Source organism: Pelecanus crispus, chromosome 2 (assembly GCF_030463565.1).
Source record: "Pelecanus crispus isolate bPelCri1 chromosome 2, bPelCri1.pri, whole genome shotgun sequence".
Lineage (NCBI taxonomy): Eukaryota > Metazoa > Chordata > Aves > Pelecaniformes > Pelecanidae > Pelecanus > Pelecanus crispus.
Window position 1 is genome coordinate 94,505,410 of NC_134644.1, and position 25,578 is coordinate 94,530,987.

Genomic DNA, 25,578 nt, shown 5'->3' on the forward strand with positions numbered 1-25,578 from the left:
GGTGGATGCCCTGCTCTCATCCCGGTTCGTTCCCCTCTGCCCTCATTCCCCTCCTCAGTGCACAGGTAAGGAGTTTGCAGGCAGCGCGTCAACTTTCCTCCAGGTCTCGGAGAGCCGTATCGAGGCAGAATTCCTCACACCTGCGGAAAGAGGAGGATGGGTTGCCTCGGGAGAAAGAAGGGAGGTGTTTTCTGTGCGTAACCCCTAGCTGCTCAGCCCAGGCAGACTCTAGTTTGGGCGAGATCTGACGCAGATCGCTACCATAGCCAGCTTTTCAGCACTGCTTTAGAAGCGCCGCGTTTAAGAGCTGCACAGCCATCCTCACTCCAAGGAAATGTCCACAAGGTGGGGCCCCTCTCCTTGATTGTCATGAAGAAGGCTTTTTAGGCGGGTTGGCTCTAATTACAGTAATCAACACTCTGAATGGTTCCTGTCAAATCCTGCGGTAATGGTATGTCACTGTCGGAGGAAACCTGGCTTCCTAGTTAGTGGGAAGCTGTGGCGAGCAAAGCTGCTGAGCGCTGTCTCTGCGTGCGGCAAGGCACTGTCGCCTGCTGGATCATGATAAAAGATGGAATGTCACCTCCGCGTTAGGACTCTGGAGTTATTCAGAAGGAGCCCTGGTTTCGATACAACATCGTCACACCCTGCGTTTTATTTTTCTCTACTGAATGTTTATCGGTTTATCTCCTGTACATGGCAAAATCAGATTGCCTTGGGATATCATTAAAACTTGATAAGCCAATGAGTTGGAAGAAGCATGATTTGAATTGTACCCTGAGGGTATTCTGTTTATGCTTGCTCATCATGTGTAAGATCTTTTTTCTCACATGAACAAATATAAATAGAGGTATACTGAGCTGCTTAAGGGAATTTAAACCATGACAAACAGTATTAGTTCCAAAATGCTGAGTTAATCTCCTTGCAATTCTCTGTTATTTAAACTTGATTGGCCAAATAGTGCAAAATCACATTGAAATGACTCAGCAGACTAAAACTCAGCTGAGAGGGGACACACCTTAAGCAACCCAAATGTATATCGCTGAAGAAGTAACATTCGAAGAATAGCAACTAGTAAATCTGAACTGCTTTCATCCAATCATCAGCACTTATTAAAGGTAGGAGCAGCCTCTGTTCCAGTATAGACTCTTGTGGAGACCATTTGTTCCACTTTCATGTCTGGCACTCTTATCACTTGAGGTTCAAAGCTCACTGGATGAGAAGTTGCCACCTTGATGACATGCCATAGAGGAAGCAGAAGAAAGGCTGATGAGGTTTTTTGAGCAATAAGGGAAGAATAAATAGAGGGATGAAGGAGAAGGCACAGAAGTGTTTCAAACTAGAGCTGTTTTGAGACTTGTTACCTATTTCTGTGTTGATGCTATAGCCCCAGGCTCACCACTGTAGGTGGGAGAACAGCACAGATGCTGTTGTGCTATGGCCACAATACCAGAAGTTCACAGATCAGACTGTCTGCCTGTTACAATAACAAAAATTGTTTTACTATTTGGTTTTATTTTATAGAGGGGGCTTATGTGATAGCCTAAATCTTGAAACTGGGAAGGGTAAATCAAGGCTATGGAAATGCCAGATCTGGGCTCTAAATATGTCATGTGTGAGCTTGATAAAATGTGACGAAGTGCCTAAACTGTGAGACTGTAAAGTATAGTGAGTAATTTTTTGAAAAAAAAGCAAGGCAAGCAGCATTTTAAAGTCATGGTGAAACTCACACTTCATAAAGCTTTGAAAGAACAGTCAAAAGAGATGGCAATGCAGCTGATTTCTTGGGTGGAGATCAAACCTGAATAGTTGATATGTTAAAAGTCTTCGTGTGTCTCAACCACAGACAAGTTTAAACTGTATTTTGTTTGGCGTTTCACAAATGCAAAGAGTTGATCTTGCCTACAAGTGCAAAGAGCTGATCTAAACTACAATACAATCAGATTCCTAAACTAACAACCTTCTGCTCATTAAATTTGTGGTGATTGAATGATATATAAGTGAAAATAAGAATTCAATTAATAAGCAACTTTTAAAATCTTGGTTTCCTGCAATTTTTATTTAAATGTATTTTAGCTATACCAGATAAATTCTCCGGGATGCGGGGAGAAAAAAGTGTTTTGTTCATGGTCTGCTCAACATCTCTATTAATCCCTTCTGTGAACTATTACGTACTTTTGAAAATCTGTATCCATGTCAGTTTAATTAGTAGTTTTTACCAAGCATTCACTTTGTTCAAAGAAAGGTTATGCTGTGAATTTTGGCATGTTTGTAGGGGTAACCTCAGCTGTACAAGATGATTTACCCCTTTCTGTGACTATTTTGTAAACTTTCTTCGAGTTATTATGTTTTTAAAAAAACTTATTGATGCAGCATGTTGTTTTTGTTTAGTAAACCTTGGCAATTCTGTTATTTTTGTTTAAACGCAGCTTGTGTTTTAACATGTTTTTTTAAACAGATTTATTTGAAAAGAAACCAGTCTTCTACTTAAATAGAAATCAGTTTTTGCCGGCTTACTGCTCAGATGAACAGCTCGTGAAGTAAAACAGTCGGCAAGCACAGTGGTAGGGGAGTTGCTCTAAGTCTGGTCAGTTATACAGTGTGTTTGAAGTCTCATGTCTTTGTTTTGCCTGAGATTTGGAAAAGGCACTTCTGCCTCATTGTAATGCTGGCAGAGCTGCAGTCAGTCTACTGGCAAGTTAAACTCCAGCTGCATCTTTTGGAGATGATGTGGTGATCGATTGCAGAAGGTCAGGAAAGGAGCTTTGCTCAGAAAAGGCACTGTTGAGAGACATCCTTAAAGGGGGTCGGTTCTTGGTGCTGGGAACCTCTCCATGTATCACCCCAAAGCATGTTGTCCTGTGAAATGAGCATAACTGCTATAAAGAGGCAGGATTTGGAGTAATTTGTTTTGTTGTTCACTGTGTTTTCTTGTTTTGTTTTTAATACCATTTACCATGTTACACACATTTGTAGCAGAGAAATTGGAGAGGAGGGAGTACTGGAAGGGTATTAAAGGTCTTATTTGACATCGGTTTGAATTAGTTAGAAAATGTAGAAGGGGATAAATGGTTAAGATATATTCCTAACAAAAAACAGTTAAGCATTGAAGAGTGCATTTGATTTTTATTGCCAGCATGCTGCATTTCACTTTAGTAAGGGGACCAGCCAGACCAAGGAATATCATTCCAGTGCATGCATTTACACAGGAAGAGAGACTAGCTCTTGTTAATAAGCAAACAGTGCCTTTTTGATCGGTTAAGAGTGGTGACAGAGGTAGGTTAAATAGCTTCTCAGACTAGAGTAGAAAAAGGCTCTGTGTATGACCACCTACTGCTTGGTGGAGAGGGAAGAGTAGGGGGCACCAAAAGTTAGTTGGGTTTAAAAACATGCTACAGTGGCCTATCTGCGGTTGAAAGGAACAAGAAATTAAACTGAGCTTGAGGAGCTCTTCTGAGAACACCTCTTAGGTCATAAATTCTTCGGAAACATTTCTTCGCTTGTGGAGAAATGGAGTAGTTTCCAGTTTGTCCTTTAAAGTGTATACCTCTAGAGAAGTCACATATCTGTGATGTATGAGGATATGTTATATGCACAATACTGGTGTATGTCTCTGTATTCCTCTGACCGCTCTCATTTCAGATTACATAGTGTGTTAACACTCAGAGAAAAGCCTCTGCTGATTTGCCTTCTTCGAGTTGATTTATTGGAACTTTTAGAGATGCCAGTTAATGATGGGTTCCCTGGGAAAGGGCTGTATGCAGCAGGGGAAACAGGGACCAGCCAAAAGCATGTAGGCAGCAGCAGCAGCCTCGGGTTCCCCATGCAGGAGGGGAAAGGGGACATGCACAATAAAAACCTGAAGGGAAAAAGTAGTCAGAAAAGCAGCGTGCTGACAGTGGGGTCTCACAGGAGTAACAGCAAGAGGTTACCAGGGGCCAGTCTGTGAGGAGGAGCTGTGAGACCACATGAGAGGAATGGTTATGAAGTACAGTGTGTGGGGACATCACATGGAAATGTAGTTAATCACATGCTGGATTGGTCCAGGCACAAAGCTAGAAGTCCTTCTTCTGGCCTTACCGCACCCCTGAGTTATGCTGACTGACCTGGAATTCATGAGCGTTTATGGCAAGCAGAGAGGGCTGGTATCAAGAGCCTGTTTACAATAAACACACTTCCAACCTTGCAGTATCAAGAGGGTATTCCTAGGTGTCTGGAGGGGACTGTGGGGACTGCAGGAAGATTATGACCCATAATCACAGTTGTTACTGCAAATAAATTATATTACTGTTTGTCCTTTTTGCTTTCCTGCAGATTCCTAGATGGCTAATGAATCGAGGCCCTGCCCATGTGGTATTGGAGACAGGTTTGACTGTGAGGCTTGTGGGCAGGAGGTACAAGTTGAGCACATCAAGGCGTATGTTTGCGAACCACGTGCCAGCACAGATAAAGCTGCGATCGTGATTCATGATATATTTGGATGGCAACTCCCAAACACGAGATACATGGCTGATATGTTTGCAGCTAATGGATACATGTAAGAAATCTTTCTTCCCTAAGAAATCCCACTCTTTATGATTTCTAGCCTTACTTTAGAACTGTTATTCCCATACATGAGAAGAAACTATTACTAGGGCAGTCTGAATGATATATTTCCATAATACAAAACCACAAAGGAACATTGCTGTGAAATGTTGTGCAGCGCAGCATGCTTCCTTCATACTTAGCTGTTTACAGAAGAAGTGACTGCACGCATAGAATATGTGGAATATTGAAAACATGATGCAATAAAAAGTGATTCTGATAATTTTTCCCAACAATGTGAGATGGCTTTTAAAAATAGTGTGTTCTGAAACAGAAGTGTGTATTCAGTTTTTAGAAGTCTTTTTAAAATAAACAGTCATTCCAGCTAAATTATATGATGGGATTTAAAAAAATTGTCATCAGCAGACATATGAATGAATGTCATATATTTTGAATATGATATTGAATATGCACATTGAATATGTGCATATGAATCATTCATATGCACACATAGGGTATTAAATACAATCCCCTTCCCCCCTGCAAATCTTTCACACTCATTTTTGGTGCCCTACAGCAGTTAAATTCCAAAATGCAGCAACATCTTGCAATAACTGGATATGCTGCAAGGTACTCCATTTGCAGTATACGTTACAAACATTCCTATAGGGTTGAGACTGGCCTGCAGTTCCAGAAAGCAAATGTCCACCTAATTCTGTAGTAGTCTGGTTTTGAGAGATGGTGCCTTTAATGCTGTCAGCCTGTGGAGCATGAGGGAAGTCAGATGTCAGCAGACAGTTGCCATGTGGCTGAGATCCATCTGTGGAGCTGAAAGGAGCTCTGTGTCTCTGCAAGATAAAGATACTACCTTTGTGAGGATTAGGGTTTTCTGATACACTGGAACAATGAATTGGTCTGTAGTCTGCTCCTTGCTACTGTCTTTCCTAAGGACTTGACATCCCCTGTTCTGCTCCATGGTTGGAACTATGTTTGTCTTGTGACCAAATGCCATCTTCCCAACATGAGACTGGGCATACACCTTTCATGCTGTGCAGGATACTGGCAAATCACTAGTATGACAGCATGCTTCCTTATTACAGTAAGAGTCCGCTCAGTCAAAAGTACCCACTGTCTGATGAATTGGTATTTCTCCACACATTATTTCTGTAATTTTTCCCTGTGATTCATGCCATGTCATACTTCTTTTTGTAATACCTTCTTTCCCACCACTTGTGTTGCTAATACCACAGTGGTCAAGGGAAGAAGGCTGGTGTTTCCATTGCTCTAGGCTGAGGGAGAACTGAGGATTTTCAGGCAGCAGTGTCTGAATGAGAGAGGTCGTGTGTGTCTTCCCTGATTGCTTCAAGGTGCTGCTGAACTGGTGCACCAATGTTTATTGAGAGGAAAATAGCTGGATTTTTTCCTAGTGCAGTGTAGGATGAGGAGTTCTGAGAGCAGTATTTCAGAGACCACATTAAGACTCATGGCTTGTAGTGTCTTATCAGGCTAGTTTGAGTGTGGAAGAACCTGTTCTTCTCCATGGGCTTGGGAAGATTCACCTTCAAAGCAATGCATAGCCTTTCTGACAGATACTTATCCAAAGGCTGTGCAATTTTGCCCATACCTTTCCAAACACAAGTATGCTGTGGATGTCACTGTTTTTTTCACAGAAATTATCACACACAGTTAAAAAAAAATGCTTGCAACATACTTAGGTCTGCTTTAGGCCAAATTGATCCAGCCATTTCACCACGATCACTGAGATACATACTGTGTGTCTGAGGAGGGAGAGAGCCAAAGGCATTTAATAAGTGAAAGATGACAGCAGTTTCCCAGGGATCCCATTGCTTCCCTGTGGGCTGGGCTTGGGAGAACACACAACAGCATCTGGGGGTGACCTAGTGAGTCCCCGCTTGTTTTCTTCTGCATGAGGAGACTGTATTATCCACTAGTAACCGCACCATCACAACTCTGCTGCTGGTCACGCAACACATTTCAGCCAAGGTCATCCCGAACCAGGGTTTGGGCACCCCCGTGATGCAGGAACTCTTTAGTACTGAGTGGACTCTTACTGTACTTCCCTTTTTCCAGTCACCAAATGATGTCTGTGGTAAAACACTCCTCCCTTTCTTCCCACATGCTTTCCCTTCATTTGTTCTTTGCTGACCTCAGTCCATCAGGTGGTTTTTTTTTTTCCCTAGCTCATAAGTAAGCCTCATGATGTGCTCTGTAGTAAATAACTATTTTCTGTAATTGTTTAAATGGAACCCATTAATGATGGATTTATGTTAAACGGTATTATTTTGTATGCAAAATCTAAAATTGTTGTAACCAGGACCTAGTTTGATCATCCTTTACAAGATAATCTATTGTTTTACTGTGCGTAGTTTCAAATTATGTACTCAAAACAGGTAAAATACTAGGGGTAAAAATACTTATATTTTCCAGATTTGTATCACAAATTATAATATGTGATTTAATCATTGAAAAAAGCCTATAGAGGTACCTATAAATGTTGTGTAGAACTCATAGGCATTTCTGTAGAATGATGTTAAACAATGATGTTTAAAAACATTACTTTCTCAAGAAAAAAATCAAAACAAAACTATGCCTGGATAGAAACTTTCTGTGCTATGAAGGGCCAAAAAACCTCAGGGTTTAATTAATTCAATTTTGGTATTTTTGTGTGTGTGTGTCTGTGTGCAGAGCCATCTGCCCAGACTTTTTTGCAGGAAGAGAAGCTTGGAAGCCTTCTGATGACTGGTCCAAGTTCAAGGATTGGCTGAAAACTCGAGATGCCAGGAAAATAAACAAGTAAGATGTCAGAGAGCTGGATATCACATTGTCTGCTACTGTCAGATACTGCTTTTTTTCCCCCACTTTTTTTTCCTTTGAGACTGAATGCAGCTAATCTCCCAGTGAAGGTGGCTTTTTTTAGTGACTCCTTAGAAGTGGATGGAATCAGTGACCTTTTATTTTGCCTTGAACAGAATTCAAGGACCACTCTCTTAGTAGTGGCTTAGTAGTCATCTGACATTGATATCACAGACTGCTAATTACTTCCTCTGCCTCAAAAAGCATGGTTTAAAAATGATCAGTGACGCAAGCAGTGAGAAAGCATAATTCTCATCTTGAGCCTCACTGAGTGTTACAGACTGATGCTTTAAGATGTTGTATGGAAAGAAGAAGCGAGTTCAGCCAGGGTCAACTGAGGCAGGTCCGAAGTCAAGCTGGGAATGAGGAGGTTGGGGTCAGGGGCAGGTCCGGAGACATTAACCAGGATCAGATACAGTCCAGTGATCACCAGGCAGGTCCGTAGTGATGTGGCAGGGCTGAGGCCAAGCCGGGAAGTCGGTCTGTGGGTCCATGGTCTGGACAAGGGTCTGGATCAACAGGACCCCTGGGCAGGCACAGGCATGGCTGTGACAGAGCGGGAGCTATAGCTCAAGCAAGGCTGGGTGGCAGAGCCTCAGCTTAAAAGCAACTTGCATGGAGACAGGGGTTGTCAGCCCTTGCTGAGGCTGCCCCACAGCGCTGTCTGGGAGCCTCTCCCCGTGGTCACTAGAGGGAATGGAGCAGCCCTCACCTGCACTATCTCTAGGCTGACCCTGGGTTCTGGCAGCAAACTTCTGGGGGAGGGAGGAATGGATATGTTTGGGGCCCTGAACACAGATTCGGCATGCAGCCAATAAACAAAAACACTGAAGAATTTTTAAGACCAAGTTTGCTGTGATTTGAACTCATGGTGTGTTGGCTGCCTTGAAAAACAGTGCTAGCTTTGGACAGCATGAGGCAAGAGTCCTCTGCTAGCACCTTAGTTATATTGCACAGCTACATAGCAGTGGGAAAATAGAGCTGTTTGCTGCTACAACCTTAGTCAAACTCTTGGCTTAGCAAAGGCCAAGGGAAAGGTACAAGCCCGTACTTACATGCAGACTACATGCTTTCGTAGTTAGTGGGATCAGGGACATCTTCATTAGCTCCTAAAGATGTTATCCTCACACCACTGCTGAATAAACTCTTTTGGTTCCAGTTCTGTCCAGCTGTTGGTTTAACTGCATCCCTCTTCCTGCCTTTTAGGATAACCTACTGATAGCTGAGTTGTATTCAGCAGTATTGGTGTTTTCTTGATTGCTCAGATTTCTTGGGTGCACATCACCCCAGTTATATTAGAATGTCTTTTGGTTTCCTTAACTCGTATGTTCCTTCTAGTAATGGAGTCTATAATACCTGTTTCAGATTTCTCTTGCAGATTTTGAAACAGACTTTACTGGCATCTGCCTGAACTATAGCAGTGTTTGCAGCACCTCGTTTTGCTCTTTCCCGAGAGAATCTAACAGCTTAAGGGCTCCTTCCTCTGCCTCAAAGGCAGACCATGTGGTCCAAATTATCATGGCTCCTCACAGCAGGAACACAACACCTCTGGAGAGAAATAGGACTGACTTCTTCAGCATGCTGATAACACCTTGAGATTATTTTGTAACTAACTGCATGTGTCCTAGGCAGAGTGATAGAAAACTCTGTGACTAGAAGGGACACTGACAGACAGTTTCCAAATTTGACTCAAAACCAAACAAGATGAAACATTTGAAGGGGGGGAGGAAGAATGACAGATGGAACAGCTGTAATAATAGGCAAGTACCAACTGCTGCTCTTCATTGAAAGGGTTTTGCTACTGTTTGTAGACCAGGTATGTTCTTGGGCTGTTGAACACAGGCTGCTACAGGATGCCAAGGTCCTTTGCCAAGGAAAGGTGTTTTCTTCTCTGTAACTTGAACTAGAATCATCTGGCCTCTAAATCCTGGTGTAGGGGTAGTGCCCTGCAGCCTTTTGGTTGGTTGTATGATAAATGACCCTCATGTCCTCAGTGAAGAAGTATGTGTAGGGATCACTGAGAAACAGAAGCTAGTGCTTCATGTGTGAAGCAGTCCTTGAGGAACACAGCTCAGGCAGTGATCTGTGGCCTGTCGTGGCTTCCTGGTAGCTTTGAATTTAAGCTGTTGGTTAATTTTATCTTGCTAATGTTAGCAAGTAAAGTTTTCTGTTGTTTTAGTCCTGCCTCTGAAGAGATCATGTCTTCCTCTCCCATGTGCAACACTGCCTGAGCATTTACCAGCAAAGACCTGTCACTAGCAGAGGTGCTCTGCTGCCTTAATAACACAGAAGGAAGCAGTTGGCAAGACAATACTGAGAAGGGGTCAGACCAATTAGAGACCAAACTAATTAACTTCCTGGGAGAGCAAGTGTCTTTCTTGGACTGTCGGGAGTAGCTATGGTGAAGGTTGCTGGGCTTAGGTGTTTGGTGAGAAGGTTATGGAAGACATAACAGAACCATTTCCAGAGAGCTCCTGTCTCAGAAGGGGCAGTTGTCATGGAAACTTTTTAGTTTGGAATCTGTCCCCTCTCTGCTGCAATGGGAAGGAAGGGTTGGGCTCTGCCCAGGTGATTTCTTACAGGTGATTCACAAGTTTCAAGCGTCAGCTCCAGTGAAGAAGGAATTTTTTGGCACTTAATTTGCTTCTGTGTGTGTTTGTGTGTTGGCAAATAACATGTTATTTGCCATGCTGATGTATCGACAGCGTATATAGCTTGCATGCCCCAAGGGGCAAGGAACTGGGGCTGAAAATATAGTCTTGAGGTGATGTAAAAGACTTAACTGCTACCTCTCTCCCACCAATACTTTGTCTTTACTGCCTCTGCATGGTGACACCTGCTTCAGGGCTGAATGGGTGTTTTCAGAAAACAGCATCTGGGCGAGGTGTATTTCAAGCTACATTATAAATTCTGAAAACACCTACCATGTTTGTTACATTGGCTTTTCTGCAGCAAATATCTCAGATGCCAACTTACAGTTATTGTCAGCATTTTGACTGTCTAATGAATAGTATTCTCTAGAGGGGTTTTTATTACTTTTTCTATCTACATTTACAAAGCTTAAAATTCATCCAGCTTCTCAGAGAATTTTAAGCTTTTTTAGCTCTTAGGTAGGTGTTCAATAAATTATCTACTTTCCATCCCTTTGGGTTTCCTTCGATGAATGTTATTCATGTTGCATATTTACTTAATTCCGTTCAGTTCCTTTTGTTTCCTCTTTCTGATGATTTCAGATTAGCAACCCCTAATATTTGTCTGAAATAATAATTTATTTAAAGTATATGAAATAAAATATAGTAGCAGCATAATATGGGGACACTTACATGCATCTCTATGTTTTCTTTTCATATTTTCAAATACTGTTTTTACTATGGGTGCTTAATTTGCATTTGCTTATATGTTCCAGAGAAGCTGATGCTGTCCTGAAATATCTAAAGGAACAGTGTGGTGCAAAGAAATTAGGGGTTGTTGGTTTTTGCTGGGGGGGTATTGCTGTACATCACCTGATGATGACGTACCCCGAATTGAAGGCTGGTGTATCTCTCTATGGTAGGTGAATACAAGGACGTAATACAAGCAGGTACACATACATGCGTATATTGTGCAGCTTAAGTACTTGATCTAGCATTATTTCTTCAAATCAGGCTGCCAGCTGATGAAGAGAGATATTTTGCATGGGAACAGTTCAAAGCTGTGCCAGGGGAGGTTTAGATTGGACATTAGGAAGCATTTCTTTACTGAGAGGGTGGTCAAACACTGGAACAAGCTTCCTAGAGAGGTGGTTGATGCCCCAGGTCTGTGGGTGTTTAAGAGGCATTTGGACAATGCCCTTAACAACATGCTTTAACTTGGTCAGCCCTGAAGTGGTCAGGCAGTTGGACTAGATGATCATTGTAGGTCCCTTCCAACTGAAATACGCTATTCTATTCTATTCTATTCTATTCTATTCTATTCTATTCTATTCTATTCTATTCTATTCTATTTTCAGCAGAGTAGGAAGGATATTATGCAAAGAAGATGGTAGTGAGGATATTTGTTCCTAGTTTCAGAATGGGTCATAGCAGCCATGGCTTTATTTTGGGTCTGGACAGACAGATTGTCCTTTGGTCACTTTCCCAATATAGCTCCCTTTTCATGTTTACTACTGCTCTGCATGCTGCACAGCTAGAACTTCACCCGGGAGCAAAGAGTGTTATTTTTGATCTAGGTATTCTGTAAAGTTAGATTGCGGTTATTTTAACACCAGCTTTCCTTTTATGCTCTGCTTAAGAAGCTGGGATAGCTAAGCTGCTCTTTGCTAACATTCTCAGAATGTAAATTTTGGTCTACTTACTAAAGCATTGACTTTCCTGGTCAGTTCAAAAGAACTCAAGCTTGTATGCACAGAAGGCATCTTTCAGGTCTTATTAATTCAGCTATTCAGTCTGTATCTTAAGAAACGGGCTTAAATAGAGTTTTAATCTAGGACAGTATTCTTCTAGGAGCCATGGTTACAGTAGCTTGAAAGTAAAGCTAATATTTACTACATTTTGCTGCCTACAAGGCTACATACTACATGAGACATCAAAACTTTTCACTGCAGAAGCAGAGTGCTTTATTTGAATCTGGATTTCATCTTAAAAGTCAATTAAAGAAGTTTTTTGTTTCTTTAATATTTTCTAGGACTAATCAAGGAGTCTGATGACATATCCAGTCTCCTGAACCCTACATTTTTCATTTTTGCTGAAAAAGATGACTTCATTCCCCTTCAACAAGTATGCTAATAACCTCCATCTTCTTTCATTTCTGCATGTTTATATTTCCATCCTGAATGGGGAGTCAAAACTCAGCCTAGTTTAAAGGTGTTTAAAGGTCAAAAAATAAGCAGAAAAATGGAGCCAGATATAGAAGGGCTGATGTAACCTAGGCAAAGAATGAAAACTAGTTGGTGGTTTTTTTTTTTTCCTTAAGTCTCTTTCTTCTCTAAAAGTATAGCTAGTAACCTAGGTGACAAAGTTTTATCAAAATCCCATTGCTGTTTTGGAGTACTCTACTCCGGGAGCTATCCTTTGCTGTATGACTTTGTTTTCTGTTGGTCCTAGGAACAGATAAACCATGTAGGATATGCTGAATTGCATCCATAGGTGTCTGTTAGAAGCTTTTTGCTCAGGTGTAGTGTATTTAGCATTGTCGTATGTTTCACATGTAGGCAATACTTTTGTTACATCCATATCTTTGCAGATTGTTGGACCTGGCTTTATATTCTAACAAACTTTCTAGACCCTTATTGCAAAGGAGGGGTTTTTTTATATAATTTTACTTTTTGTTTTGGCCATATGGAGCCTGGTTATTAGTGTCTAGCACGAATGATAAATTAGGGAGTTGAACTACGAATAAGCTGAGGACTGGCAGCATGGAATATGGCTATATTAATACAACTACTACTATGCTGTATTACAGGTTACCCTGCTGGAGCAGAAGCTAAAGAAAAATTGTAAAGTCGATTTTCAAGTTAAAATTTATCCTGGACAAACTCATGGTTTTGTACATCGCAGAAGAGAAGATATCAATCCTCAAGATAAGCCTTATATTGAGGAAGGAAGAAAGGATATGATCAACTGGCTGAATAAATACATTTAATAGAGGAGCAAGCAACTTAATTGTAATACACTGGAGATTTTTGATAACACATCTTAGAAAATTGCAGGGGAGAGTTTGTTGAAATAGAAATTAAAGAAAAAAGCAAACAGAATATTTTAGATGTTTTTTGTCAGTAGATTCTAACTGATACTTTCATATTATGTTCTTATGTTCTTTTGAAGAAGTCTCAGATTTCACCTAGCAGTGTCATGTTTTAATATGCTGTGAAATATTCTCCAGTTCCTTGAGAGTTCCTTAACGCTTGAAATAAGTTAGACTAATGGTAAATTAACCTCTTTGTGTGTTATGGCCACTGTTCATCTAAGTTCTACATAAATCACAAGCCCAAAATTTAGGGACACAAATACATTGTTTGGTGAAGCTCATTTTGAGACACTAGGCTTTTTTGACTTGTACCCTGATGGCAGATATGTTTGTAACAGGTGACGTAAATGGGCATATCTTGTTTCAAAATTTGGGGCTAATGTTATTCAGGTTACCTTTGGTTCTGTGAAACTCTGTAGATGATTTCCCAGTCAGTTTAGGAATTCAAAAGTAGAACACAATCTGCAGACAGGGCATTTTAATGTGTGGCTTACAAACCATGGTTGCTGCTTAAAGAAGAAATGTTACACGGTTTTGCGTAATGTATCTTGTTACGTAATTTTTCCATTGATGATGAGATGAAAATCTTTGTGTTGCATTAGCTCAAGATTGCATCTGCCTCGGCACCCAGCCTCCGTCAGCAGCCAGCAGTGGCTGTGTAGGGAATTTCCCCTCACTCCGCATCCTGGCAGCCAGCAATTCAGGGGATTCCTGAGCTGGATGTTGCCATTGGAGCCGTGTGTCGAATGGCCCCGTTCTAGCCTCTCTGAATTGGCCAGTCTCTTTTTGAACCTGTTTGAAATGCAGACTGCTGGTGCACCCTCTGACAGCGACTTCCGCAGTTTCATCGTGCCTCATGGGGAGAAAGGCCTGTGTTCGTTAGTTTGAAACCAGATGCCTGTTATCTTCACTGGGTGCTGGTATAGTTATGAGAAAAGAAAAGAATGTACATCCCTTTTCACCTTCTCAGTGCTACTGATAAAGAGTGCTCTGTGATTTTAATGGGAAGAAAATGTAATTTAGGAAAGCCTCAATTTTACTAATGACAATCTCTCAAATTAAACTGATATACTATCAGACAAATACACATTGCGGTGTGTCATTTAAAAATAGTCAGCAGTATGTATTAACCGTCCCTCTCAATGGGATTTTAATTTATTTTGCTTTTTCCCATCCATGTTTTTCTCCTTTACATGCTGCTAATGGCCCTCCGTCTTTCCCGTGGGGAGGTCTTCAGAGAATTCTGGCCTGTGACTGCTGATTAACTGTTGCTTTTATGATACCATCTGCATGTAATGTATTAATCCAGCTGTTACCTGGGTGATACAGCTCTCATAACACATTTTTCCAGAAGAAGGTAGAGGTCTGGAAGTTTATGGTACCTTGATTACCCCAGCATAAAACCTGGATAACTCAACGTTAATAGAGTTCCATTAGCATTAGAAGGTTAGTTGATCTGCAAGAGGACGATCAGGTCATATATTTAGAGAACAGCAGTCATTCATAAATACTGAAGCGGCATGTGCACTGTAACACTAACGCTATGACTAAGCAAAAAGAAAAAAAAACAGACTGAGATGCGGCATTTGTTTGAAGTGAAGGGGTAACTACGAGTTGCTACAAGAATAGCCAAATCTTCATGATAAAACTGTAAGTCACTGAGTAAGAGCAGGGAACGTGAGATTCAAAAGAGGTATGTGTTCAGAACAAAGTGCAACCAGCTGCACGCACAGAGATCATGAATGTGTTGAATTAAGGTTTGACTTGAAGTAAAAAAACGGCATGGATTGCCCAGCAAGGAACACGGAAGCAACAGGAAATCAAATAAAAAGCCATTTAATTTCTAAAGTTTTATGTTAATATTAACGTGAAGGGGAATAGTCTGAGGTACAAAGAAGGATTTCTGAAGCCACATGACTGTGACATGGAGTGGAAATGTGGTTAAGCAACTCCAGTGGAGAGAAGGTTCTGCAAGCATTGCTGTCTTTTCTCTTTTCTAGGAATGATTTAAACTGCAAATTTTTCTTGCTTTTATTTTACTACTGTTCTTTGAAGTTGCTGTGGAGTATCTAAGCTCCCTGTGTGCTATAATTTGTTGTCTGTAGCATACTAGTGGGAAAAGCCAGAAAACCAAACCAAACCAAAAGGGTTGGGTTTTGAACCTTATGACTTCACTCTGGAATGCTCTGGTAGGCTTTTTAAAATTTGTTTTACTTTATTTTAATAATAAATAAATAGCATGTAAATAAATAACATTGACAAAGTTATTTTCAATATGGGGAAACAGCTTATATGTGAGGACTAAATTGTAAGGCTGGTCACTTCCCCAAGGCAAAAGTGTGGCAGACTAACATGTGCATTTAGTGCTACTTTTTAGATGTGCCTCTGAGGAAACGGTGAATTTTGGATTGCTAATATCCTTAGATAAAGCTTTTTAACAAATAATCCTAATAATCCAATAAAATGAAAATCAGGAGAATGGGAGGGATGCAAGGATCAGGTAGTCACTTTAATTCAAAAGGAAAAAAACCGTATAAAATGCCCTGTGATAGGATAAAAAAGTATCAGCATTTTAAATATTTATTATAATGATATATACAGCAATCTACAAAACCATTACCTTTTTACATGTTATTTATCTTCACTCTGAAAGACAAAGTATTTTTCCTATACTATATAAGCTTTGGCTTGTATAGAGCTTTGAAATGATGTCTCTACTTCACTGCCTCACCCTGCTGATAACTTTAGATATGTCTTTTACCAATGGATGAATAGTCTAAGGAAATAATAATGCCAACATAATATTTAAAAGTGATACTACCCCAACCTTTAAAAACAAAGGAACACCCTTTAAAAAAAAAAAAAAAAATTGTCTAAATGAATTGGTCAGCTAAGTCAACATGTTTCCTAAGCTGAAAAGACCTCCAATGCTTAATACCATTTTGTGTAAGTTAAAAAGATGGTTTGTTACTCAGCTATAGCAGTGCTTCTCCCAGCAGCACACCCTGCCTACACTAGCAATAAAATGAACAGCTTTAAAAAGAGTGAACTGTCAGCTTCGTGACCGCAATACGCAAAGGTAAAGGCAGTGACTTGCGTAACTCTTATTTGAAGAAACCTGATCCTTACACGCCCGCCTTTCATATTATGAGTTAGCACTTTCTTTTGGGATCACATTCAGTGGTAATCATCCACGCTGAGCCCTTGCAACTTGCCTCTACTATCTTACACACTTGCTGTGCTACAGGTATGTGTGGGTTTTGTTTGGTTTTTTGTAAACTTTTACAGGTTTTCCTCCTGACAAATGTAAAATAAGTGCATGCTGAGGTCTGACTCAGGGTGTTTGGGGGACTTTCATTTTATCTACGTGCTTTTTTGAAGAGTGCATGCTCATTTAAATGCTGTCGGGGGCTACTTTCTTCCCTAATTGTTTGAGATGATGGTTCAGAAACCTTTTGGTTTCCCTCCTGAGGTGAAGACGACCTCTCCGGAGGAGGACTCAGGAGAGTCTGTGGAAAGTGAAAGAGCCGCACAGCAGTATCTTTATATTTTTCTGATTGTAGGTTCAAGTTTTTGAAAACTAAAGTTATTGTTTGGTCTTCAAATAAACTCTCAAGTACTTGCAGGTGGAGACGGTGGAACACCAAGGTGGTGGGTTTACAAATCCTCCTAAAAGAATAGCTTTGATGGGTGTAAGAGAGGGGGATTAATTTTTAAGAAATGTTTCAGTAGCATCTCAGAAATGGAAAACTATACTATTTGCATGTAATGCATACTATGGCATATGTAGAAACACCAAAACGTTTTGATTACACTACAAAGCTTGCAAGTCCATATGGCTTATAAATGACACGAGCCAACACTACACCTCGCAAGCTTGTGTCTGGAGCTCTGTTCCTCAGCTGATGTATCTGCATAATTAAATATTTCATGTTTTACATTTTGCTTTCCATTTTATCAGATAATGTGAAATATTCACAATTAAAGCTTTAAGGATATACTGACTGGCAAGGGCATTAAGTTTGGTTTTCTCGAGTTCTGAAATACATGTTTCTTTAATATTCGGTTGCTGGTTTTGTTATATTTTAGTCTAATCAAAAGGAAATACTTTGTGGATGGAAAATAAGCTATCAACTCTTTCCTATTGTATATTTAAATTGTATTTTGTCTTATATGCTCATCTATTAATTCATTTTTTCCTGGTAGACTTATTTTAAATTAGAAGTCCTATATGTGAGACTACATGTGGGAAAAAAACACCTATGGGTGGGTGTGGCTTAGTTAAAAAAAAAAAGTAGAGGATTAGTATAAATATGTGCCCAGAGTTAATACAGTTTTCAAATAAGATGCAGCTTGTCTTGAATTGATCTGTGAAAATGAAATCTCCCAAGATCTGCAACCCTAGCCCTGCTAATAATGCTTGAGATATTCTCAATCTTAAAGTCTGCTAATCCATAACATCTTGGCCCCTGGAAATCTGTGCAAATCACCTGGCTGTAGGGTTGGTTTTGCTTGTTTGTTTTCCTAAAGATGACCCTTTAGTGCCACAACTATGTAAGTCACACTAGTTCAGGGACTGTTCAGTAACCTGCTTTTTCCCCTTTTCTCTCTGTGGGTATATTTGGCATCGTCAAGTTCAAACATCCTTGTTTCTGTATGAGTAAAATTTTCTTAGTACACACACTTTATCCAGAGTTTAGGTAAAGCTTTATCTAAATTCTCTCCATGTTCCTTAATAATTTGGAGATACTCTTTATATTCAAATACGTTATTTGAGTCATTTTGCAGCAATATAAAGTCAGATCACCCAGCTGCTTAACCTAAAGTCAGTGGCATAAAATCATTAACTTGAGGCCAAGGAGCTACATGAATCTGTGTTAGATTTGGCTGGCATTTTTTGACCTTTGTGAATTACTTGTTTATCTTCATTTAAGCAATAGTTTGTAAAAAATTAACCATGCCCTACTGTTACCTTGTTCATAAAACATTTGGCTCAACTTAAGGATTTTTTCCTTACGTTCAGTTTTCTTTTTTCCTGTCTTGGGGTTTGAATGTATTCCTTATTTAATGTTAGATAAATATGATTTTATACTCTGGCTTTCACTGATATATTTTTATTGGCACCTTCCTTAAGTATCCTCCTTCAAAAGTCTGCCATATCTGATGTAAAGCTGGTTTAGAAAAAGAATTTCTTGACACTGAGGTCAGCTGTGGAATGTTTTAAGTCTCTGGAGGAAAATATCACATTTAATCTAAGTGTCATTGTATCTTTCTACACAGTAGCCATTTTTTTTTTTTTTTCTCCTTCAAAATGCTAAGACCTGTATTAAGCCTTTACAGTCTATACCAAAGAAAGTTATGCATTCCTGACAAGGACATACACACTGCAAAGAAAGAACTGGCTTCATCACTATTTAAATAATTTGTGATGGTTGCCTGGTTGGTTGGTCTTAACTTTATTTTTACTGTGTTACTATAGGGCACAGAAGCCCTAGTTATGTACCAGGTCCCCGCTGAAGAGTCTTTAACATAAGTAACTCTAACAAAATTATTATTGATAAAAAACAACCCAATGGGCTTGTTGACTAATGCTGCATTTTAGATCTAACAGTATCAGTATGTTCACAATACTACTGTAACGATCAAAAAATTCGATAATCTATGATATCACTGTATTTTGACCTTTTTCACTATGGTATGCTGGGATATTCACAACTGAGTTTTTTTTCTTCTTTAGTATCACACATGGCTAATGAATCAAGGCCCTGCCCATGTGATATTGGAGACAAGCTTGATTATGGAGGCTGTGGGCAGGAGGTACAAGTTGAGCACATCAAGGCGTATGTTTGCAAACCATCTGCCAGCACAGATAAAGCTGTGATTGTGATTCATGATATATTTGGATGGCAACTCCCGAACACCAGATACATAGCTGATATGCTTGCGGCCAATGGATACATGTAAGAAATACTACTGTTTTCAAAGTGTCTTTTTAATAAGAAAGTTTGTTGAAGCAACTATTTCCTTTTTTTATATAAACCATACAAACACAAATAATTTCATAGGCTTCACGTACACATTTCTCTAAAGTTTCCTGTTAAAACAGTGTAAGAATTCTAACATAGTTGAGTAGCCCTACCGTAATGAGATAGAAGGCAAGCACAGAAGAAGAGATGGGAAACAGAGAAAAGTCTTATTCTGCATCTTTCATCCTCCATGAGCCTGAATCAGCCTGCTTCCTCCCTCCTGACATAGCATCTGTGCAACTTTGTTGTTACAGTAATAATTCCAGAGCAGCTGAAAGTCATTCCATGAAGGTAAAGTGTACCAGTTTGTGCCAAAGAAAGAAACAAGTTCTCAAATATGTGAAAAGCATATTGGGTATCCTCTTTCCTGTATTACTCGGTTAGCATTCCTTCTAGCCCGAATGTACGTGCCATGTAAATTGTGTTGGGTTTTTTTTTTTCAAGTTCGGTAGGAAACCACTAAGGATTTTCAATTGCAGTTAACAAAGTGTCAAATTAATTAATGAATTTTAGCAGGGAAAATGTATCTGGAAGTTATGCTAAGTCACCTTATGAGACATAGAAAAATAATGAGGGTTGCTTGTGTAATGCTTTGATGTAGATTAAATTCTATGAGTATTCAACAAAATTAATTTGTTGTATAGTACTCATGGACTTCCTTTTAATCCTTTCTCAGTATTATTTCACGGCCATAAAATGTTTTCATTTTTCTTGCAGAGCCATCTGCCCAGATTTTTTTGTGGGACAAGAAGCTTGGAAACTTTCTAATGACTGGGCATCGTTTGATGACTGGCTGAAAACCCGAAATGCTGGCAAAATAGACAAGTACAACCATTGTTCCTTGTCCAGCAAGTGAACATCCTTCTTTCATAGGAATTTTTACCTCAGTAAAGATGCAGGATTAGATCCTAAATTATTAATGGGTCAAATATAGCTGGATGTCCACAAACAGAAATTTCATGCAGCTTGTGGGTCAAACTCATAGTCACGTGAGGGGTGCTTTTTGGAGAAAAGTAGAACTTTGAACAAGAATAAAAGTGCCCACTGTTTACCTGTGCAGAGAGTAGAAGTGAGATGAATGATTCAAAAGAAAAGAACCAGCAAAGGCTAGAAAAGGCAGCTGGCTCCTTCCACTTCAATTTGATTCAGTTCCTGCAGGCAGGCACAACTTCCATGGATTTCAGGTAGAGTGCAAATATAGTCACCAAACACTATTTAACTAGGGAACATTGGTCCTGCTCCCCATCAGATCCTAGCTAGTTCAAAGCATACTACTTCCCATTCTTCTAGATATATTTTTCCCATTTTTACCTGACACGTAGCTTGGTTGCATAAAGTTACTGCTGATTTTGAAGCAACAATTTCAAATTTACTTCCACAATTTCATAAAGTATTTGTCTCCCTGATGAGAGATAGTTTACCTATAGTCACATATGTGATAATGGGATGCTGTTGACTGGCTGTGTGTCTCTTAAACCTTAATTTGTGTTAGCCTCTAAGACAACTATTGTCATTTCAGAAATTAATTGGACTGCTGTTTATAAAATCACCTTAGGTTCTAGTAAGAATGATCTAGGAAGATTGAGTTTCTCCTTTGTCTTCTCCCCTGGCCTTTCTCTTGTATTTTAGAAATGAATAATAGTAAACTAGTGTTGCAGGTTGACCCCAGCCAGCAGCCAAGCACCTATACCACTGCTCACTTCCTCCCCCAAGAGGGACAGGGGAGAGAATAGGAGAAACAAAAGCAAGAAAACTCATAGGTTGAGCTAAAGACAGTTTGATAAGTGAAGGAAAAAGGAAAAACAGGGGGGATACAAAGACAGTCACTCACCACCTCCCACAAGCAGACCAGTGCCCAGCCAGCTTCTGAGCAGCAGCCACCTTGGAGGCTAGGGGAATAGAGCTAGAGCCTTAATTCACTTTCATTTACATGTCTCAGAGAAGTTGATGTCGTCCTGAAGTATCTAAATGAACAATGTGGTGCAAAGAAGATTGGTGTCATTGGGTTTTGCTGGGGTGGAGCAGCAGTACAACATCTGATGCTGAAAAATCCTCATTTAAAGACAGGGGTGTCCCTCTATGGTAAGTCTCAAATACCTATCACGTTCTGAGCTGACATGACCAGTGCAGGAACTTATTCTGTAGGAGCATTACTGTAACAAAATTCAGTGTGACATCTTATGGAAGAAGGTGATTTTATTATACAAAATAATTAAGTAATTTGATTTTGCACACTCATATTTTTGCACTTAATCATAACGAGCAAGACCTATGCATTCAAGTGGCATGGCCAGGATCTCTTCTGTGCAACATAGCATACAAGGGACACCAAATGCCAAGGCCTCACTGTGGCTCAGGTTCCTCTTGGCTGGCGATAACAAAATGGTTTCTGGGCACATCTTTTATATCTTTTACGAGCCAGCAGTTACTATGAGGTGGATCTTCACCACAGTATCTTGCTTACCTCAGTCTGCATAAGTCTCAGGACAGGTTGCTACCCACTCTCTGGTTTTCATTGTTTGGAAAACCTGTTTGACACATGTGTGTACTCCATTGCCCTGCTGGGGAAAGACATGGCAGTAGCGATATGCTGCAAACTTTTCGCTGTCCTTCTGTTAGAGCGCAGGGTCGTTTGCCAATGAGTCATCTGGGTTGGGGGCTGCAGAGGCTGCAGACCTTCAGGTCATGGCACGAACACCTTATTCTTCAATGTTACTCCTGGCAGTGGCCCCTTGTTACTAATGCAAACCATTTTTTAACTCTCTCTGTTTTAACCCTTGCACTCTCACACTTCCATTCTTAATGCATTTATGCTACCTTTAATGTTTTTGTTGTAAGCCTCTGTACTTCTGTATAACCCAGAGCAATTTATATTCATTTGATGTGAAAGGAAGTTGAAGGTATTTTTCCAGAAAGTTTGTGGGGACTATTTTGCTGCACTGATTTGCTGATCAGCTGAGTCAATTCAGTAATGCTACTTGTTAATTGTTTACTTTTCTGTTGTAATAATTTCAATAATGAAAGGAGTGGCCAGGGTGGTAGCTAGTTAGTTTTACTGTTACTTAAATTCAAATATATTTGAATAGTCAAAATTACAATATCAGTTTGTTATGAATTTACATCAGTATAAATATCTGTACACTGAAATCCTAGCCGTGTATCTGGAATGGTGGATATTTACAATTATCTTAAAAATGGCCATGCCAGGCTAGAGGTGAGCAGCTCTGAAGTGCCCATCTTTCACAGGACCCTGTCTCTGACAGTGGTCAGAAGCAGATGCCCAAAGAAAACCACAAGAATGGGGCAAATGTAACAATTCTTCCCTGACTTTCAGACAGACCTGGTCTTTCTATCTTTAATGACATCCCAAATCACAGGAATTTCTCATGACAAAAGGGACTCCTAAGCAAAGTGTGTTTAATTCCATTACAAGCTGATCAGCTCTAACTGATCAGAATGTCTTATTTTGACTGTATATCTTTGGTAGCGATTTAACCACTTTAAGCAGTATGACTCATTGTATATGCCTCTCCTTCCCTAGGAGTGATCAAGTTCTTTGAGGACAGATCCAGTTTGCTTCATCCTACCTTCTTCATCTTTGCTGAAAAGGATGAGTACATCCCATTGGAGCAGGTGAATTTCCCATCAGAGATACTTATCTTTTTAATGATTTTCATGCTTGTTTTGTAATTTGAGATTTAATTAAGAGAATGTAGAAAACTAATTTGAACTTTTCTTCCTCTTTCACTAACTCTTACAGTAGTTCTACACAAAATTATGTCGTTTATCCCCGAATCATAAAATTTTACTTTGACACTAAAAAACGTTTTCTGTTTCGGTTGCAAAATATGGATGATTTATATATGAGAGTTCCTAGGAGGAAAAGGGCAAGAATCCAAAGGAAGACTTCTGTCAAGTTTAAGACAGGAGACTCTCTTTAATCACTGATGGTGCATAAAATCAGCAGAAAGTCCCCACCTGTACTGATGGAATCATTAGTTGCAGGAGAATTAAAATATCCTTCGACTATCCCTTTCCTTCTGCCACTGTCCTGCAGAGCTTCTCCTTTCTTGTACTCTGTCAACAACCTTCCTGGGGAGCACGGGTGGAGAATGACTGGAGAAAGATGATTATCTACCAAGGGGATCAAAGAGGAAGACATGCTTTCATTGAGTGCTGTTGGCTTTAATTTTCCTGCCAAAAGTGGCAGTAGCTTTGAACTGCTGATTTTGTATCTGTGCCTCTCCTCCCTCAATTTCAAATTAATTCAAAATCTTTCCTGCCTTTTTTTTTTTTTTTTTTTTTTTTTTTGAGGTCTATCAGCAGTAACTTGTACAGTGATCACTACATGCTAACCTTCTCATGACACTGAGCAATAGGTGTTTTTACCTTTACAGGTATTATTACAGTAACCCATATACTTTTTTTTCAGTTTTATACAGTCACATGCTGGTTTTTTACTGGAGAAAAAAGTCTAGTTAAATAAAGAAAGTGTAGTAACAGAAATGCATTTGGGTCTAAAATTAGTAGAAGAGAAAATGATGGCAAGGACACATTGTGTCTGTCTCCCAGAAAAGTAAAAATCCAGGACAATTTGAGGACTGTAAATACATAACATGTTAACTCTGTACTCAGTCAACATGGAACATTCTATGTTACAGGTCACCCTACTGGAGCAGAAGCTTAAACAAAACTGTAAAGTTGATTATGAAGTTAAAATTTACCCTGGACAGACGCATGGATTTGTACATCGCAAAAGAGAAGATATCAATCCTCAAGATAAACCTTATATTGAGGAAGGAAGAAAGGATATGATCAACTGGCTGAATAAATATCTTTAGCATAAATAAATGCCCATAAAATAAATCAATTGTTGTAGGAAATCAGAAAATAATACAGATTATGTTGATTAAAATGGTATTAAAGCCATCAAAATATTTTGTAAAACTCTTTTGCAATAATTTGCACTTATTTTCTAAGTAGATGCTTAGAAAAGGCTTTTCAAATAAATGTAAAAATTTTAAAATTTGATCTTGTGTCTCTAAAAAATTATTAGAATCTCATGTGGGATATTTTCTAGAATCTGAAAGTTTCACTTTTTTATATTAATGTTAATATGATAAAAAAACATTGAAACTCTGCCCATGCTTGAGAAATGGTCTCCTGAAAGCCATGTTTAGAGTTGCTGAGCTCTGAGATTTTCAGCTCTGAGATTTTCAGCTTTGAGGTAAATATAGTTCTGGTTTGGAAGGCTGGGACATTTTCTTGGAAACAGAATATCCTATTCAGAATTTATAAAAACAGAGGTAGAAAGAGGGAAGGGGAAGGACAATGGGAAGAATTGTATGCAGACTGAAAGGGGGCTGCAAAAAGTTGGAAACCATGACTGAAGTGAGGAGACTAGAGGAACATGCAGGACCAGAGAAGAAGGACCTGAACAAGTTGGAAGAGGGTAGGACACAAAGAGACTGTGAAGTGCAGGAAAACTCCGAAGAGAAAGAAGAACAAAGTAGGAATAGGAGGCTACCATCGGACATACACAGAGCACAGGAGGAAAATATGAGTGAAGACTTCCAATCCCTCTTCTCCTTCCATTTCCAGACTGGCCTAGTAGGGGGAGAGCTCAGGGGGCAGGAGGTTCTTGCTGGCTGCCATCTTGTTATTTCCTTTAGCATCTTATTATCTACTCCATGTCTATCAGCTGACTTCTGGATAATCTGTTTTCATATCTTTCAGGCATTACTGGTTGTCTAAAGTGCTACCAGTGCCTTCCTTTCCTCCACAGAAAGTCTGGCCTCTGAGTTTGTCCTCCTCCATTCCCCAGGGGTGTCACACCTCTGCCCGTGCAGTCAGAGACATCATGGCTCGTGGCTCACAGACGTGCTTAAGCTCCTTAAGGTGAATTTCAAACCTGCCCACACCTAGATGTTCTGGTTTAATTTTTTCCTCCTCCATACACCTGTACTCCTGTTTCCGCTATAAATTTAATTTCATTCAGAATATGGTTAAAATTAACTTTTGTGAAGATTGAGCCAAATGGCTCTGGAAACTTCAGTCTTTACCAGAGTTTCTGGTATTAGTTCTCCTTCCTGCTAACAGCCAGCACTTTCCTTTTGCCCTTCTCTCATTTTTGAAGCATTTACAAATACTTTTATTACTAGTTCTGTGTTGCTTGATAGCAGTAAGCTACACTGCTGCCTGAGCCTGTCTGTGGGGTGTGTTGTTCCTTTACTCTTGTCCTCAGACGCATGCCCGTATTTCCCTGCTTTGTAAGCCTCCTTTTTGATTCTGAAATGGATCTGGATGCAGCTGCTATGCTGCTCTTGCTATGCCGTCTGCCCTTCCTCCACATCAGGATCGTCCGACGTTTAATAACATCTCTTTCACTAAGCCCCGGTGTCCTCCACTCCTTTCTCCCTCATGTTATCTT

General features: G+C 39.8%; 2 protein-coding genes across 2 annotated transcripts; both read left to right on the forward strand.

The window, feature by feature from the left end:
- The first annotated feature begins 4,322 nt into the window (after nt 1-4,322).
- LOC104034716 (carboxymethylenebutenolidase homolog) lies at nt 4,323-13,017 on the forward strand. Its single transcript, XM_009487788.1, has 5 exons — nt 4,323-4,537; nt 7,231-7,338; nt 10,805-10,947; nt 12,061-12,152; nt 12,838-13,017. The coding sequence occupies exons 1-5, from the start codon at nt 4,323-4,325 to the stop codon at nt 13,015-13,017; spliced, it is 738 nt and encodes a 245-aa protein (XP_009486063.1).
- A 5,850-nt stretch (nt 13,018-18,867) lies between these two features.
- On the forward strand, nt 18,868-23,989 carry CMBL (carboxymethylenebutenolidase homolog). Its single transcript, XM_009487789.2, has 5 exons — nt 18,868-19,082; nt 19,866-19,973; nt 21,088-21,230; nt 22,690-22,781; nt 23,810-23,989. The coding sequence occupies exons 1-5, from the start codon at nt 18,868-18,870 to the stop codon at nt 23,987-23,989; spliced, it is 738 nt and encodes a 245-aa protein (XP_009486064.1).
- Nucleotides 23,990-25,578: the final 1,589 nt, after the last annotated feature.

Coding starts and splice junctions, on each gene's coding strand:
- LOC104034716 (XM_009487788.1), top strand. CDS start 4,323: ATGGCTAATGAATCGAGGCCCTGCCCATGTGGTATTGGAGACAGGTTT. Junction 7,339..10,804: donor GATGCCAGGAAAATAAACAA/GTAAGATGTCAG, acceptor TATATGTTCCAG/AGAAGCTGATGCTGTCCTGA. Junction 12,153..12,837: donor ACTTCATTCCCCTTCAACAA/GTATGCTAATAA, acceptor GCTGTATTACAG/GTTACCCTGCTGGAGCAGAA.
- CMBL (XM_009487789.2), top strand. CDS start 18,868: ATGGCTAATGAATCAAGGCCCTGCCCATGTGATATTGGAGACAAGCTT. Junction 19,083..19,865: donor CTTGCGGCCAATGGATACAT/GTAAGAAATACT, acceptor TTTTTCTTGCAG/AGCCATCTGCCCAGATTTTT. Junction 22,782..23,809: donor AGTACATCCCATTGGAGCAG/GTGAATTTCCCA, acceptor TCTATGTTACAG/GTCACCCTACTGGAGCAGAA.